This window comes from Bidens hawaiensis, unplaced genomic scaffold (assembly GCF_021521415.1).
Source record: "Bidens hawaiensis isolate Kalapana, Puna unplaced genomic scaffold, B.hawaiensis_p1.1 tig00013690_1, whole genome shotgun sequence".
NCBI classification, from domain to species: domain Eukaryota; kingdom Viridiplantae; phylum Streptophyta; class Magnoliopsida; order Asterales; family Asteraceae; genus Bidens; species Bidens hawaiensis.
Window position 1 is genome coordinate 257,889 of NW_027492164.1, and position 17,342 is coordinate 275,230.

The 17,342-nt window shown below is 34.5% G+C and overlaps 1 protein-coding gene across 1 annotated transcript; it reads right to left on the reverse strand.

The window, feature by feature from the left end:
• Positions 1 to 1,238: 1,238 nt before the first annotated feature.
• On the reverse strand, positions 1,239 to 5,964 carry LOC143544686 (transcription factor MYB1R1-like). Its single transcript, XM_077036728.1, has 3 exons — positions 5,516 to 5,964; positions 3,917 to 4,125; positions 1,239 to 1,898 (listed from the first exon to the last, which is right to left on the reverse strand). The coding sequence occupies exons 1-3, from the start codon at positions 5,742 to 5,744 to the stop codon at positions 1,476 to 1,478; spliced, it is 861 nt and encodes a 286-aa protein (XP_076892843.1). The 5' UTR covers positions 5,745 to 5,964; the 3' UTR covers positions 1,239 to 1,475.
• Positions 5,965 to 17,342: the final 11,378 nt, after the last annotated feature.

The window sequence follows — 17,342 nt, forward strand, 5'->3', positions numbered from 1 at the left end:
TTTGTTTAAATGATCATTATATCTCACTTCACACTTATTTTTTAATAAAAAATTAAAATATATTATACGTTTGTCTAGAAACTACTAATTTATTTATAAAATATATATATTTACAACCTTCAAATTTGTTTTTTATTGAAAATTTTAAAAAGAAAAAGAAATAAATAATGCTCGACATCGCTCGACATTCGTTCGAAAAATGCTCGATTCGATTTTGGCTCGTTTCGGGCCGTTCGGTTCGGTTCGGTTGTAAACGAGCCAAGCAACGAGCAAGCCTTCGCTCGGTTCGGCTCGGCTCGGCTCGTGAACAACCCTAGACCGGGTAGAGTCGTTGCTTGGGCTGACGTTTAAGTTTTATGGGCCTCGGTTTTTGTTTTCATGGGTCAATCTATCTCTTGAGACATTTTTTAAAACCAGTAAATCTATAACCAGTTAGTACCCGAAAATAACCATCGGTTTAAAACCAGTTTTTCATTTTGGCCCCATAACTAGTTAATAACCGTTCACAAATCTGGTTAACCAAAGCCAGTTTTAGGTTTTTAAATTAGTTTTTAAAACCGGTTTTTTAGCCAGTCATTTACTGGTTAACCAGTTTGGTTATACCCAAAATCGGTTATATCGATTAGGGTTTTTGTGCTTGAAAACTGGATAATACTCGACCGATTAACCAATCTAACCGTTTAACCAATTTGTGCATGTCTAATCGCGACAAGGTAGTGGGCCATGCGGCTGTCGAGGTTGGCAGCAAGGGCTAACCCTAAGCAACGAGCAAAAGACTTGAACCAACATGTTTTTGTCCCTCTGGCTTTTGATACCTTTGGCTCCTTGGCACCGGAAGCTATCATTTCCTAACCAGGGTCTAACGGGTTGTGCATAGCAATGTGCCGATTCCAAAGGGGCAGGGGTATGTCTTTAGCAGGTTAGGGTTTGCAATTTAGAAAAGAGTGGCAGCGCAGCTTGTTGCCCGCCTACCTGCTATGTTGATGTAATATCTTTGTTACTTTGAATTAATAATAAAAAACACCAAATTTCCTGTTTGAATACCAATCCTTTTCTACAAGATGGGATGTTGAATATTGATTTGATTTGTTAGCACTTACAAACGAATATGAACAAAGCCCTATTCGTATTCGTTCGGTTTGTTTACAGCTCTAATTGTCCCGTTAATTGTCCCGTTAAATTTTATGGTACAACAAAAATAAGACACGCAATTAGGAGAGCAAAATTAAGCTCATTTATGACAAATCTTGGAAACATTTATGAACACCTACACATTTATATAAATTTATGTTTTCAACCTTGCCAAAACAAGATATAATTAAACCATACAAATTTCTCAATAAACATTCCCTAATATAATCTCCTAATCAGCTACTACCATCCCATACCTAACTAATCCAAACTTAATATATAAAAATATATATATATACAAGCACTCACCATGTTATTAATCACAACACTCCCAGGTAATAGCATCATGCAACACTAATGATGCTATCTCCATTGCTACTATTAAAGTTACCCTGCATTTCTTGAAATGTGGCCACCGAGTGTCTTGTGGTTGACGATGGTGATGATTGTTGGTCGGAAGATGTGGATGGTGTGGTGGTTGAGAGGTTTAGTGTTAAGGGCAATGGTGGCTCGAGGTGGTCCTCTGTGGTGTTTAAATTGAGTTTAGCCGTTTTGGTGGATGGCGGTATGGGAATTGGAGGCATGAGGTTTCCTGAGGGTTTGGTTATCTTTTTTGTAGGTGTCAATCCGAGTGTGAGGCTGTCTAATGAGTTATGGCAAGCGGTGAGTTGTGGTCTGGTCGGAAAAGATGGCATGGGGTATTTTCCCGGTTCGGGTTTTAGATTTGTTGGTGGTTTTTGGTCATTGTCCATTGATGAATTCATGTGCTGCAAGTGTGAGATAGATGTAAAGAATACTATCAATTAGATGAAGTTAACTTGGTGATAAATGATAAGTAAGGTGAATGCAATAACTTAACCTATTGAATGATCAATGATTTTTAAGTATGTGGATTATTGGTTGACGTTTTAACACGAATAAAATATGAATTGTGTCTGGTTTAACATTTCAACCCACCAAACCGAAACTAGTCAACACATCAACTAGACGCGATTTATAGTTCAACGTGAAACTACTATTAAACATGGAGCGTGTTTGATGGTTATCACTCTTGGCCTTAATGCAATTCGATTACAAAAAGATCTTAGATTCTTAGCCTCTTAGGTTAAAGTTTTAAACTCTAATAATATATGTCATGCGATGCGACTAATTTACACTCTAATAAATAGACAAAATAAATAAACAACTGCACTTACACTAAAAAAATCCGAAATTCGTTTTTCTTTTAACTTTTAAATTTTTAATAAAATAACCAAGTTTAAGTTTTAACGCATAACACTCTAACAAAATTTACAAAATAAACAGGTTAACCCAGAAACAAATGAGGTTAAGCTTAGCACCCTAGTTCTAATAAATATTTATTTTTAATTAAATATTGTGCTTGCTTTTCATAAGGATTTATTATTTTTAATAAGTCAAAATGTTTTTTTTTACAAGATTCAAGATTTATGTGGAGCAATTTCATTCACAAAAGTAGGTGGGGGATGTGATTATCTTTGTGGCCTGGAAGAATCCAACCATCCATGTCAACTTTTATGAAGTATAATATTAACCAATCATTTCATATATTTATTTTTAAAAAGTGTGAAATCAGAGAATCGCAAAGATAACATGAATGAAAAATTGAAAACCACAAAACCAATAAAAAAAGTATATATAATTTAAGAAAGATACTCTTGGTGTCATATATTATTTTGTTTTTTTATATATTAACTAGCTTTTATCCTTCTTATTACAGGGGTTATTTTATATTATAGTTTTTAATATTTAAATTCTTTTTTGGATTTTTATTTTATGTATTGTAAAAAAGTTAATAATATATTTAGGGTTTGATGATGAGCGGGTATCACAATAAATGAGATCTTATAACTCGGTTTAAAAGTTATATGGGTTTGGTGATACCCATGAACCGCTTAATTTTTTTACTATAAAATATTTTTTTTAATTAAAACCGAATATTTTTAGTATATCCTTATTTTATAAGATTTTTATATCAAATATTTGATAAGATTAATTTTTAATTTGATAAGATGTTATAACTCGTTTAAAGGCTATTTGGGTTTGTTAAGACTCATACCCGTGAATACAAGTCAAATGCATGAGAAACCTCCATTTATAGATAAAACATTTGGTGACTTAAGAGAATGTATGAAGCACACAGAGAACTTTTAAAGGTTTCATTTATATATTTTTAAGATATTTAACTCATATAGTTGGAAAATCCTTGCAAATGCAAGATTAAAAGGATTTAAGGTAGATAAAAAAATTGAAAAACAAACTCATATAGTTGGATATTACATATTATTAAATAAGTTATCCGTATATCAACTTTATTCTTATTTGTGTATCTTTAAATTATATTGAAATGTACAAACATGCCTCCCTTCTTTTGAAACTTTTTTTTATCTATAAACATTTTGTTATGCATCTACTTTTTATAGGTATCTACTAATTTTTTTTAATGGTATACATTTATGGATTACAAGTTGTAGTTGATAAGAATTTGTTCTTATATTTTAAAGTTAAAAAAAATAAAAACCTTATTTGATGATAACGTCAACTCATTAATACTTTTAAAATAATTTATAATTTATATATTCATACACACACTACGAAAAGGACAAAAACAGAGCAAACAGCATAAACAAAGATCAAATCTGCCAATCAAAAAATAAATAAATAAATAATTTATCTAGCATTTGATAGGTTAGATCATATAATATATATGCAATAAATTGACGTATAAATGAATAGAAAAATGGAATAAAATATGCGAAACCGGTACCGTATCAGTAGTAATGTCGAAGAGGCTAGATCGTCGGCGTCGCCTGTTGTGGTTTGTTCGACGGAGAAAGTATTTCTGAGCATGACTGGCCACCTGAGTTGGCGTTCGTGTTTTCACAAAGTTTCTAGATATTCCTCTCCAATCGCCTTTACCTACCTTTTGTAATCCGACTAAAAACAAACGGTGTTCCTCCTCTGTCCACGGCACTCCTAAACGTCACGTTAAGACATTATTATATGTGGTGCTAGTCACAAATAATATGAAATAACTAATCGTGCCATTTATTTTTCCAAACAGGAATAGGAACTTATTTGGAAACATGATAAAGTTGAAGATCGGCGGTGTGTTTATTGACTAGAAATTAGATATTGTTTATCGAGTATCAACTGAAGTTGAAGGTTGTAAGCAGCCAAGGCAATAAATCTAAGGACGTGTAATAATAAGCAATGCGTATATTTTGTGTTATTTTATTTTAAGTTAGAAAATATAAACATGTTTAGCCATAAATTTAAACATGTCTTAAAAATGTCGACTTAAATAGGGGTGCAACGAGCCGAACCTGAGCTCAACTAGGATCGAGCTCGGCTCGTTTAACTTGCACAGAGCTCAAGCTCGGCTCGTTTCGAGTTCTATTTTCAAAGCTCGAGCTCGGCTCGTTTCGAGTTCTATTTTCAAAGCTCGAGCTCGGCTCGTTTACTATTTATCAATTATATTTATATAATTATAATTACGGATATAAAAAGAATGGGAAAAATCGGATTCAGTTGTCAACTGTCCCTATCGGAAATAGGATTGACTACGGATTCGAGCCATAGCACATGGTTTCATAAAACCACACATATTTTTTTCTACTATAATTTTATGTATAAAATAATATTATATTATTTAGTTACTTTTATTTATTTTTTCATAACATTATAACATTATATGCATTAATTATTAATTATAAAATATATATTTTAAAAAATTATATGAATGACAGGCTCGAACTCAATAAGTGAAGCTCAGGCTCGAGCTCTTTATTAAACAAGCTTACTTTTAAACTTGAGCTCGAGCTTGACCGAGCTTTTTAACGAGCCTATCTCGAGTAGCTCAGCTCGTTTGCATCCCTAAACTACATCATTTAAATCACAAATTGAAATCATAGAACGAAATAACTTTTCTTTTCCCAAACGACGACTTTCATAAAAAAAGACGCAATTACAAAACATCAATTAGAAATGAAAACTACACCAGTCGGTCCACCTAGAACGAAATAATTTCCTCGACTACAAGCTGACGTATGCACGACGTTATCAAATGCATATCACTAAATTACTGAATCACAAAAACCTAATCGAACTCACAGAGACGCTTAACGATTACACGATTCATGACTAGCACAAGCTGAGGTATGAATGACGTCACCAAATCGAACTCACGGTACAAAATCAACGCTAACGATTACACGATTCAGTAATTCACTAGCAATAAGCTGACGACGTATGAATGACGTCATCCAAAACATATCACAAATCGAACTCACATAACACAAATTGATTAATCGAACAATAAGTAAACGAAATTAATATTAATATAAAACAATAAGTAATTAACTACCTCTCTTTCGTTCTCGAGTACGAGCTGACGCATGCACGACGTCATCGGAAGCATATCCGGCAGCATCTACGGCGTTAGATTCCTGATTCCGTTCGTCAAACTGCGTTAAATTATTCATACTCACACTCTTCCTGAATCCACCGGTAACGGTTTCCGTTAACCGGACTCCGAATAACATGATGCCGTTACCGGATGTTGCATCAGAGGCATTTGAAGGTACGGTTGACATTAGTGAGTTATTGTGTTATTGGCTTATTGCAATTGTTATTGTTTGTTTCTATAAGGTTTGAGAAAGAGAGAGATAGAGAGTGAATAATATTAATTAGTGGATGGAAGGAAATGTGGATTTTGATAGGTGAGTTGGTGTTAAATATGGGGATATATTATTATTATTATTATTATTATTATTATTATTAGGTTATGTGTGACAAGTGGTGGCGTGTAATAAGAAGAGCTATGAAGTGGTTTTAATTTTAAGAGTTTTGCTTAGATGTTACGCACGACTAGTGGTTTACATGTAGTAACTAGTAAGTACTAACCCTATGGGCTAGGCTAATTAGGAGCTTACAAATGTTGTGGTTGAGTTAGGGGTGTTCTTCGGATTTGTTTTTCGGGTTTCGGGTTTTTCGGGTCGGGTTCTTCGGGTTTCAAAGTTTTAAATCTTGACCCGAAACTCAACCCAAATCTCTCACGGGTTTTTCGGGTTCGAGTTTTTTCGGGTTGGGTTAATCGGGTTTCGAGTATCTTAGAAAACAAAACAATAAACAAAAAAAAAATAAAAACTACAATGCTAAAATTAAAACAACATATTAATCTTTGCTCGTAAGCAAATAATCAAATAATATACCAACATAACTTGATAAAACAAACCAAAAGAAGAGTAAAACTTACTCGAATCATAATCGTCTTCAATCGGGCGTGATTTGATTGTTCGATTAAGGTTACTATTAGTAATAAATAGAAAACATAAATTAACAATAAACAGTCGATCTATAATAGTTGTAATGACAACAATAGATTAGGATTGGATTTTGATAAAATTAGTTGCTAAGACTAAGCTTATTATACCTAAAAATATATTTAATTTTAAAACTAAAAGTATATTCGAGTTATTCGGGTTGACCCGAAACTTATAAATCAAACCTGAGAACCAACCCGAATTACTTCGGTTCAGGTTCGGGTTAGTCTTTTCTCGTGTTCGGGTTTTTCAGGTCGGGTTAGTTCGGGTTCGGGTACGTGTTTTCTCGGGTTGGGTTTCGGGTTTCGGGTAAAAGTGACAACCCTAGGTTGAGTGAACTGTGGTTTTGTCTATGTGTTTTGTTTAAATTTGTAGTTTTAGTCTAACAGTTTCAAATTTAGGGTTTTTATTAATGTGGTTTCATTTCACTTGCGATTAAACCCGGATTCAATAACTTTGTTAAGTTTGGTCGTTAAACCCATCAGCGTGCCCCTCACGTGAGGACAGTTTTGTTCTTTTTTTTTTCCCAAATACACCATAGCCCCTCACGTGAGGAAGCTTGCGAATCAGGACTAATGTTTGTTTGGGGAGAAAATGGACAAAATTGTCACTCACGTAAGGGACACGCTGATAGGTTTAACTACCAGACTTAACGGGGTTAATGAATTCGGGTTTAATTGTAAGTGAAATGAAACCACATGGATGAAAATTGCAAATTTGAAACTATTGGACTTTTCCGCATATTTATACAAAACACATACGAAAACCGCAGTTTACTTAGTCTTGTTTCTCATATTCGTGTGTATGATTATATGTTGTGGTTTTGTTAGTTAAAATGTCATATAGATAGGGGTGTACATGAGCTGAGCCTAACTTTTACATAGTTCAAGCTCAGCTCGTTTCGATCTCTATTTTCTAATTGAGCTCGGCTAATGAGTAGTTTATATGATCGGTTTTGGTTTGTTTTCTATTTCTTAATTAGTTTTTATATGTTTATAATTATTTTTATAAAGTTTGTTTTTCCATTATAATTGTACATACAACGTAATATATATTATTTAGTTATTTTTACATAACATTATCTAGTTTATTAATAATTTTTACATGACATGCTTATTTAGGCTCGCGATCTAGCTCGAGCTTGATAATTAAAGCTTAGGTTCGTGCTCGTCTATTAAACGAGCTCACTTTTAAGATCGAGTTCAGACTTGGGCTCGTTTAAGATGTGTTCAATCAAGCTTTTTCACGAGCCGATCTCGAGCAGCTCGGCTCATTTGCATAATTTCACCTCTACACATAGGCACCCCGCCGTTGTCGTGTAGGCAGTGAGCTTTAACTAACCAGCTCAAAAAACAATTGGAATTGGGGGAGGTTGGTTAACCAAGATTTAAAAAAAAAACTTATTGGATGAAACGGGATGGACCCCATAAAATAAACCCTCTTGAGCGTTAGATGTTGGCGAGAGAGGGGTATAGAACACCGTCACCATGGAGGTGTTATGATGAATTAGGTTGAAGTGTGTTGAGGTGTCATGGGTGGCGTCCCTACCACTTTCATAACACTTGGTCTAATGTCCTTGCATGGTTACATTACAACCTATCTTTTGTTGATTTTACAAAAAAATTTTAAGCCTTTATGGTTTTTTATATAATTAGAAATGTTTATTTAAAGTTGACTACATGTGATAATCTAGACATGATATAACACATGATCCGTCATGCAAGATAACCCTAACTACAAATGGCATTGTGAGTTATGACTTATGACGTTCAACTCATTTCTTACTCCTAGTCAACACACGTTTATTCTAACGACACTTAGACCGTCCGTAGTGGCACGTTGTGCCAGACTTTATGGGCTATAACGCGGGGGGGTACACCGCCCCTCCCCCCCCCCCCCCCCCCGCGTTATGTTGAATTTTTTTTTTGCGCGTTGTATCTAAAACGCGAGAATGGCACGCGGATAAAAAAAAGTTACCGTTGGTTTGGAGCCGTTGGAGTTTTAAAAAAAATAATTATATTTATACTATATAAACAAACCAAACTCATATTTTTTAACACATTCCTTCCAATCTATCAATTTACACAAATATTTATATCTTTTACACTAATATTTCTACCATCATGTTTCCAAACAACAACAAAAATATTCTCGGTTTCGGTCAAAATGCCCGTCAAGCCAACCAAATCCACAACCGAACCAATCTACCGCCCCGACGCCAACCGTACCCGTCCCGCAAATGTATGACCCACAAATGGCCGCGTACTTTGCACTTCTACAAAACTCTATGCCAAATGCGGTGCCTGGTTTCCAAAACCCAATGACAAACATTTTTGCGGGTTCGGGTTCCCAACCCGCCCCGGAGACCCAACCCGAGGTCGAGTTCGTGCCGGAGACACAACCCGAGGGCGGTTCGAGCCAACGCGGACGTTCGAAAAAACACGCAAAGAAGCCCGCCGGCGAACCTCGGATTAAAAAGACGGTGATATCGTGGAGTATCGACGGGTGCATACTATGTGCTCGTGCTTGGTGCCAAATATCGGAAGATGCCAAATGCGGTAGGTTTTTAAAATGCATATATATATTTTTTAAATTTCTTATAACAAACATTAAACTTGTAATGTTTTTATTTTTTTAGCGAACTATCAAAAAACGGTGGTATTTTGGCACAAAATTATAGAGAGGTTTCACAACTTTGGCGGGGACTCGCGTCGAGAAAAAGATTCGTTATTGTCGAAATGGGGCGACATAAACACCAAATGCATGGCTTTCCATACGGTTTTCTCTCGGATGAATCGAACTAGGAGTAGCGGTGTCTCGGACGCGGAAGTCATGGATAACGCGTTGGTTGAGTTTCAACATAAGGTCGGCGGGACCCTCAACTACTTTGGCATTTGGAAAGACCTCTTGAGGTTTCACCCAAAATGGGGCTTGGTGTTGGATGCCAAAGCCGAAGCCGAAGGCGAAGGTGGTCCGCGTAAAAAAAATCTAAAACATCATCTTCGGTTGATCCAGACACGCCCCGTTCCGACGCTCGAAACTTCAACTTAAGCGATAATGACCCTGTGGATACTACCGACATGCCTCGGCCGGGGGGTAGAAGAACCAAAGGCAAAGGAAAGGGGAAAGGGGCCGGTTCGTCGTCGGCAACGGGTTCGAATCCCGAATTGGAAAGCCAATTCCAGTTAATGAACTCTCGACTCCAAGATTTACACCAACTTGGAACCCAACGACTTCAAGTAAATTAGGACCCCGTCGACCTACTTCGAAGGAATGAGATGGACAAAGACATCGAGATTTTATCAAACGAGCTATCCGAAGACGACCCGATAGTCCAATCTCTAAAAGCCAATCGACGAGCGAAAATTTTAGAAAAATATAAATGAGTTTTAGTTTTATTAGTATTATTTATGTTTTTTTATTTTAATTTGCTGTATTTTTTTTAATTTAGTTTAATGTATTTTTTATTTGGAAGTTTAATGTAATTTTTAATTTTATGTTAATTTATTTAAATGAATTATTATTTAAAAAAACAAATAAAATTATAATGACTGGGCGCCACGTGGCGCATAACCCCTGGATGTGAAGAGTTATGACTACAGCCTGTTTTTGTACAAAACCATAACTCTGACTGGGCGCCACGTTACGCATAACCCCTGAATGTGAAGCTTTATGATTACACATGATCTTATTTGTCTTGCAAAACTTAGTTGTAGGTTCATGTACCATTTAATATACCCTGTTGATTCGACTATTTTAAAATGCCTGTATCAAAAAGGATATTGTAAATATTAATATTTAATATGAATCATTTTTCAAATCTAAGTGTGTATTAATGTTTTTTGTTAGGAAAATTTTACACGAGTCATGACACAGGAAATATATAGTAAATACACGACAAATTCTTACCATAATACCATATTGTTTTGACGCTTATTGGTTATGAATGATATGAGAACTTTACTCGTTGAAGTTTTCACTCTAATAAAAAAAGACAGAACAAAATTGTAAGTTTCTCAAGTCTATACTTAACAACATCGATTAACATGAGAAGTAATACGTCATAGGTGTAATTTTTATTCTATTATTAACTTAAATACATATAAGCTTAATTAGTTGTTGAATTAGTGACACTTCATTATGGGTAAACTCGTGTAAAGTTTTCACTCTATAAGAGTATCTGTAGTGGGGCGAAATGGACAAATTGGGAGCGACTTTTTGTGACCCCCCCTCCCCCGGGAAGCAAAGGGGCTAAATGCGTGGGGGGGGGGGGGGGCGATGAATTCTTGTCTTCCATTCTCTCTTTTGTTTTATTATTATTATTTTAATCATATGTGTGTGTGATATACATACACAAACACATATATATCTATAATATATATAAACGAAAACATAAAAATCCTACGTGTCGCGATGTGGTCGCTCGCCATTTTTTTAGAGTCACCAGATTTGCTTGATTTTAAAATGGAGGCTTCTCATGCATTTGACCCGAATTCATGGATATGGGTCTTACCAAACCCATACATTCCTTAAACGGGTTATAACATCTCATTAAATTAAAAATTATTCTCACCAAATTATTGATGTAAAAATCCTATAAAATAGGATATAATAAAAATTAATATCTTATTTATTTTAAAAAAGATATATATATTATTTAAATTAAAAAACCAATGTGATAGTAAAAACAAAATAAACGGGTCTTGGGTCTAATCAAACCATAAGTATATTATTAACTTTCATAAATATTATTTATAATTAAAAAACCAATTTTATAGTAAAAAAAATAAATGGGTCTTGTGTTCCATTAAAACCATATAAACCGGGTTATAACATCTCATTTATTTGTGAAACAATTTATCATCAAACCATAAGTATATTATTAACTTTCATACAGTTAAAAAAAATATAAATTCAAAAAATAAATAAATTTAAGAACAAACAATATAAACAACCTCCGTAATACGGGGAATAAAAACTAGTGTGTATATATATATATGGGGCTACAACATCATTACATCTCTAAAACAAAAACCCATCATTTACTGACCGCGCCACATGACACAAAACGTCTCATTTTGTAGCATCTCCGCTACACATAACCTAAAAAGATAGAAACAAACTTGTTTCTCATGTCTTAACAATATTGATTGACATGATGTGTAATTTTTTATTTTATTATTAACTTAAATACATAAAAGCTTAGTTGAATGCAATTATGATAAATAAACTATATGTGTGTGTATTTATAAATATATATAAATGATATAAGAATTCCTTCGTCCATAAATTGCAAATATAAACTTTATAAAGTCATGATCTTGCAATATATTTATTAGTGAAATCACGGCATAAAGAAAGGACATGAAAAAAAGGTATGAGGCTATGAACAACTCCACACCGTCAACTTGGAATATTCCATTATATTGTGCTATTTGGACAAAAATGCGGATTCTTTATTGATAACCTATCCTTTATTTATAGTTTTATATTTAATCTTTATTTCTTAATAATATCTAATTACTAAAATAAGATAATATGGCCAAAACTCATTTAAATTACATTTTTGGGTTTCTAGTCTAGTGGTATGAGACCGACGATTAAGATTTGGAATTTTATGGTCTCATGTTTGAAATATGACTCAAATGAGGTTTTTCCATATCGGTGGGTTTCATCATTGACGGTGTTCCTGGGTGAGTCAGACAAGGAGCGTCAAGATCAGTATGGATGGTTTACATCCCGTCGTAGAAAGGCTCAATCGGTAATATGGGTAGGCCGAAGGATCTTGAACAACAATTTGGATGGACCATATATATATATATATATATATATATATATATATATATATATATATATATATATATATATATATCGGAAAATTATACTATTGGGCGAAAAAGTTGGGTGGGCCGAAGCCCGACCTAGCCCACACAAAGATCCGCCCTTGTTTAAGGTTGTTCCAAACGTTGTTATTAAAAAATAAACATAGGCAAATTACTTTAAAGCTATTTTTTTTATGGGTCACGGATAGGTTCAAAGATAAATAAAGACGAAATTTGTAGGTAGATTGAGTTTGATTTATTTTTTCTTTTATAAATTGTATTTAAAGGGAACATATGAGTTCATATAATTTTTACTTATACCTGTTAAAAGGTGAGTATAAACAACTCGAGACGCTTATAAGTTACTTAAAATAGTTTGTTTAAAGATTAAACCAAGTCGAGTTTAAACGAGCTCGAAGCTAAATTGAAATTTTTGTTTAATATATGTGAGCTTGACTCAAAGCTTATTTGAGGTACCTAGCATCCCATTCCCTTATAAAGTCATAATAGTCATTGGATAGTTAAGGGTGGTCAATCCCTTCCTAGCATTATTGATGTTTGTTGTCAAACAAAAGAAAGAAGAATTTCATAAAGCACACGCATGGGTAATCCTCTTCCTAGCATTATTGATGTTTCGATTGATTCAAAGGGTCATGAATGTTTGGCATCGAATCTAGACTCGTTGAGAGTCACTTTAGAATACAGGAATTTGATGAAAAAATAAAGAGGCGAGTGAAAATGCATGTTCTTATTGAAAAAATGTAACTAGCGTTTTAGTGGGGGGGGTGTGGGTTAGGCTCACCGTTCTCTATTTCTCCTATATATATACACACACACATACTATAGAAAGAGGGAATCAAAGAGAGAGAGAGAGAGAGAGGAGATACTGTAGCGAAAGAGAATCAAAGAGACTGAGAGCTGAATGGTTTGTGTGGGCTTGACCATTCCCAGTTCCCCATTCGTGAAATGTTTGAGCAACGTTGTGTTACATAGGACCATTATTCACCATTATGTGTCACACCAGCATCATTGTTCATCACCCTTCATATATACCAGGCAGTCTAACAAGATCGATGAAACAATAACTTGATGCAGTTTTGAAAAAATTTTGTCTCTGTCTTTCACTCATTGTAGTAGAAATTATATTTATAACAAATATTTTAACTAAACAAATATTAAAAAATATTTATACTAAATTATTTCTTTATTAATAATGCCATTTTGTGAGTGGGTGTAATTAGTAAGATAAGAGGAGCACTAACCCCACCATGCAACAAACCCCATTCTTACATCTCACAACTTTTTTTATAATGTTAATCTTTCTTTCTAATTAGTCAATGATTTTGATGGTTTAGTGAGTGGCTCTTATTAACCATGTGTTATTAACATTATTATATCTTAAAAACGCTATTATGATATTATATTATAAGGTTGATTTAGACCACCATATTTTTTATTAGTTCATTTAAGATTCGTAGGTCGATTTGAATTATACTCACCCCTATACCTTAATAGATAACAAAAATTTACGGGTCCACTTACATAATAGAATAAAATAAATTAGAAAATCTAGCAACCTAAACTAGAACTTTATTCGGATATGAAAAAGGTATGAACTTTATTGCAACACGTTCGCAAAACAACCTTCTATAAACACAATTTAAATTGGATCAAGTACAAAACATTTTAGGCCAAACTGTTTTTAAGTACGTCGAATATATTATTAAAAAATTATCTAGTAAGAAACTAAATAGGATTATAAATCAAAACAAACGTACCCATAAAAAAGTCATAAAAACCACAACATTAAGCATATTTTTAAGTTTTAAATATTTTTTTTTATATTTTAATTTAAACTTAACCAAATAAAAAAGGATGATCATGCACATTAAGCATCAAAAAGTGGATTCTTTTTTTCTCAATCACACATCAAAAGTCATAACAAAAGCACACAACTCTTTCCTTCGCACTTAAGATGCTTTCCCAAAAGATTTTAACTATAAAATATTGACAATTATATAAAAAATAATATGATAAAAGTAAGTAATGAGATTCATGATTTTTGTTTTTATGTATCATAATAACATGCTTTTGTCTTTATCCTAAGTAATACATATACCTATCTAGCACTAAAAATGCATTATATTTAAAAAAAATTATTAGATATACAGGATGATCTACAACATATGAAAATAAAAACAATAAGTTTAGTTGAAATAAACTTTTAAGTTTGTTCTGTTAAAGTACATAAACTTTAAAAAGATGTTCCCTTTTCATCATGGTTTCTTCTCTCAAATGAACCGTCGATAAGGAGAGCATTCATGTGTCGGGTTGATGGCATAAGTTAGTGGGCGATAATGTGCCTAAGAAGGTACAAGCACTCGGCTTTATCACTACTTTAACCGAATGAATCAAAACATGTTTGTACATTAAGCTTTGATTTGTTGTCTCAACTAAATTCTCCCGACCAACTGAGTCGTCTAGAGAAAATGTGACGTGTGTATGATTTTGACCTTTATTTTGCCGGTTTCGGATAAGTTGTTTCTCCCAATAAGACATGAACATAAACTTTATGTATATAAAATACAAATGAAAGTATTTTATTATTAATAGGTTTTACCCTGTTAATGCTTAATTAATAAAGTAGTAGATTTATGTAAACATGTTAACACATTATCTGTCTTAAGTTTATTAATAACATATTATTCTCCCAAAGTATTACACATGTCATTTGTGAACAGTTCTGTAATTCATTATTGTAGGAAGGTTATTTATGAACTTTTATGTGTAAATAGATTTATTTAGAATACAGAGGATACATCTTACCACCACACTATATTCCTATGGGACCTAAAAGTGTACCTCTAACTGGTGTTATTCGCACGGGTTAGATTTGATATAATTCCTACAAGATAAATTGCGTGTTGCTTAAATCGATCAATTTTCAATGAGTGACGGTCAAACTGACTTTATAAGATTTTTTACTATCTAAATGATGTACCTAACGTGTTCCTACTCACCCGAGCCCTGCTTTCCTCTCCTAACTGCTTCCGCCCTCTACAAACATTTCTCCAAATCAGTGAGCGGTCCATGCTTCTGCCCCCGTGCCTTGCCACCCTGAAGGCCATGAAACAATGTTCCAACTTCCAACGATACCTCATCGCCACCTCATTCCCACCATTGTTCCTTCCGCATTCGTTCCGTGCGGCCTATAAACCATTATCACACAACTTATGTTGCATCATGTACAAGAATTGCCGGCTACTCGGAACTTGATGTGTGGGATGTAAACTATGGCCAAGTGCATTGTATCTAGTGTAGACTATGACCATGTCCATATGCATTGTATCTAGTCTCACATGTTCTATGAAAATAATAAATTAAAAAAATATATAAAAAAGGAATAGCAGCGATATATTTTTTTTAATTATCTTATAGATCTGCAGCATCATCTACCAAAAATCAGCCATAACAAAACTTTAGTATATTAATAAGTAATATAACCTGTGTATACAATCTTCCTTGTACTGTACAAGAGGCAAACCTTGTGACCCACTGATTCATTCGTGGGCTGCTTGTTATGTTTATTTCGTTTACCTTTGTTATTGGGCTTGTTTAATACTTTGAACCAGAGGTGCACAAACTGGGTTCAAATTACCGGGTTCGGATAAGATCGGGTATTGGAAAATCAGGTATTGGTAATACCCGGGTCGGGTTCAGGTCGGAGTATTGTCTCTAAAAACCATACCCTATGCGTCGGGTTTGGGTCGAGTATAGAACCGGGTATTTGAATACCCTATTTTCGGGTATTGAAGTTTTTTCGGGCTTTTTTCCAGGTTTATATTGGATTTTATAAAATTTTGCACTTTTTAGGGGCATTTTTTAGGTATTTTTAAGGTATTTTTCGGGTATACATCGGGTATTTGAAATACCCTGTTCGGGTTATGGAACCGGTTCGGGTTTTTGGTTATTACCGGGTACAAATCGGGTCCGGTTCGGGTTTTAGTACCGAAATACATACCCTATCCATACCCTATGGGTAGGGTCGGGTACGGGTTCTGGTATTAAAAAAAACCGGTTCCAGGTTTTTATTTCGGGTCCGGTTCCGGGTTAGGGTTTTTTGTGCACCTCTACTTTGAAAAAATGTTCTAGTGGGTTTTTATGTTTAGGCCCGCTAGGGTTATTAAAGTCCGATGGGTTAGGTTGTTTGTTTGGGCCGCAGGGCCTGCTCAACCATTTTGGAGACGTAAATCGAAATGAGATTTTGTGGCATTTTCATGACAATCGTGAAAAAGAAATCGCCTGCTACCAGTTTTGAACTCATGAACTACAGCTTACCACCAAACCAATGCATAATCTTGTTTTTAATCTGTCCATCATCATCATCATCATCATCATCGTACTCAGTATATCCCACCAATAGCAAAGCTATAGTAGGGTCTGAGTAGGGTAAGATGTAGACAGCCTTACCTCTACCCCATAAGGATAGAGAAGCTGCTTCCGGTGAGACCCCCGGCTCGATAGTAGTTTTGCATCAAGCCTTGGACATAAGGCACATAGCACTCAATCATCGGGACACCGGCTGATCGGTGCATGTACCCTTGTCTTTCGGCTATCAACGCCACTACATGATGCCTGATTAACCGTCCGTCACTTTTAACGTTATTTTCACGAGATTAGTAAAATAACGTCAAAATTAGTGCAATTTCACTTTTGCCCACCCGATGGTTCACACATATATACATCATATGTGCGCACCGCAAGCAGGGCTATTAATCTGTCCATTATAATATACCTATATTTAAGTGTGGGCCTAAAGCCTTTGCTTGGTTTCGCTAACCCACGGGCCGACAAATAAACTGAACTAACGGTTTGAAGTAGATGAGACCGAATCCCATGAAAAGTGGGACGTGTCTTCGTCCAGGCTGATGTGGCTTCATTCGTTAAGAGCCCGGGATGCTCTTATAAACTAGCTTGTTAAAAAAGCAGAAACAAAGCTGCTTCAACCATTGTTTAGTGTTTACCAGCATACCATCAAACTTTTTAT

Bases quoted from the DNA above. Each gene is read 5' to 3' on its own strand.
- LOC143544686 (XM_077036728.1), bottom strand. From the start codon at position 5,744: ATGTCAACCGTACCTTCAAATGCCTCTGATGCAACATCCGGTAACGGC. The intron at 4,126-5,515 runs GTAGTTAATTAC...CGTGACGTTTAG, and splicing joins TACTCGAGAACGAAAGAGAG to GAGTGCCGTGGACAGAGGAG. The intron at 1,899-3,916 runs GTACCGGTTTCG...TCACACTTGCAG, and splicing joins TCGACATTACTACTGATACG to CACATGAATTCATCAATGGA.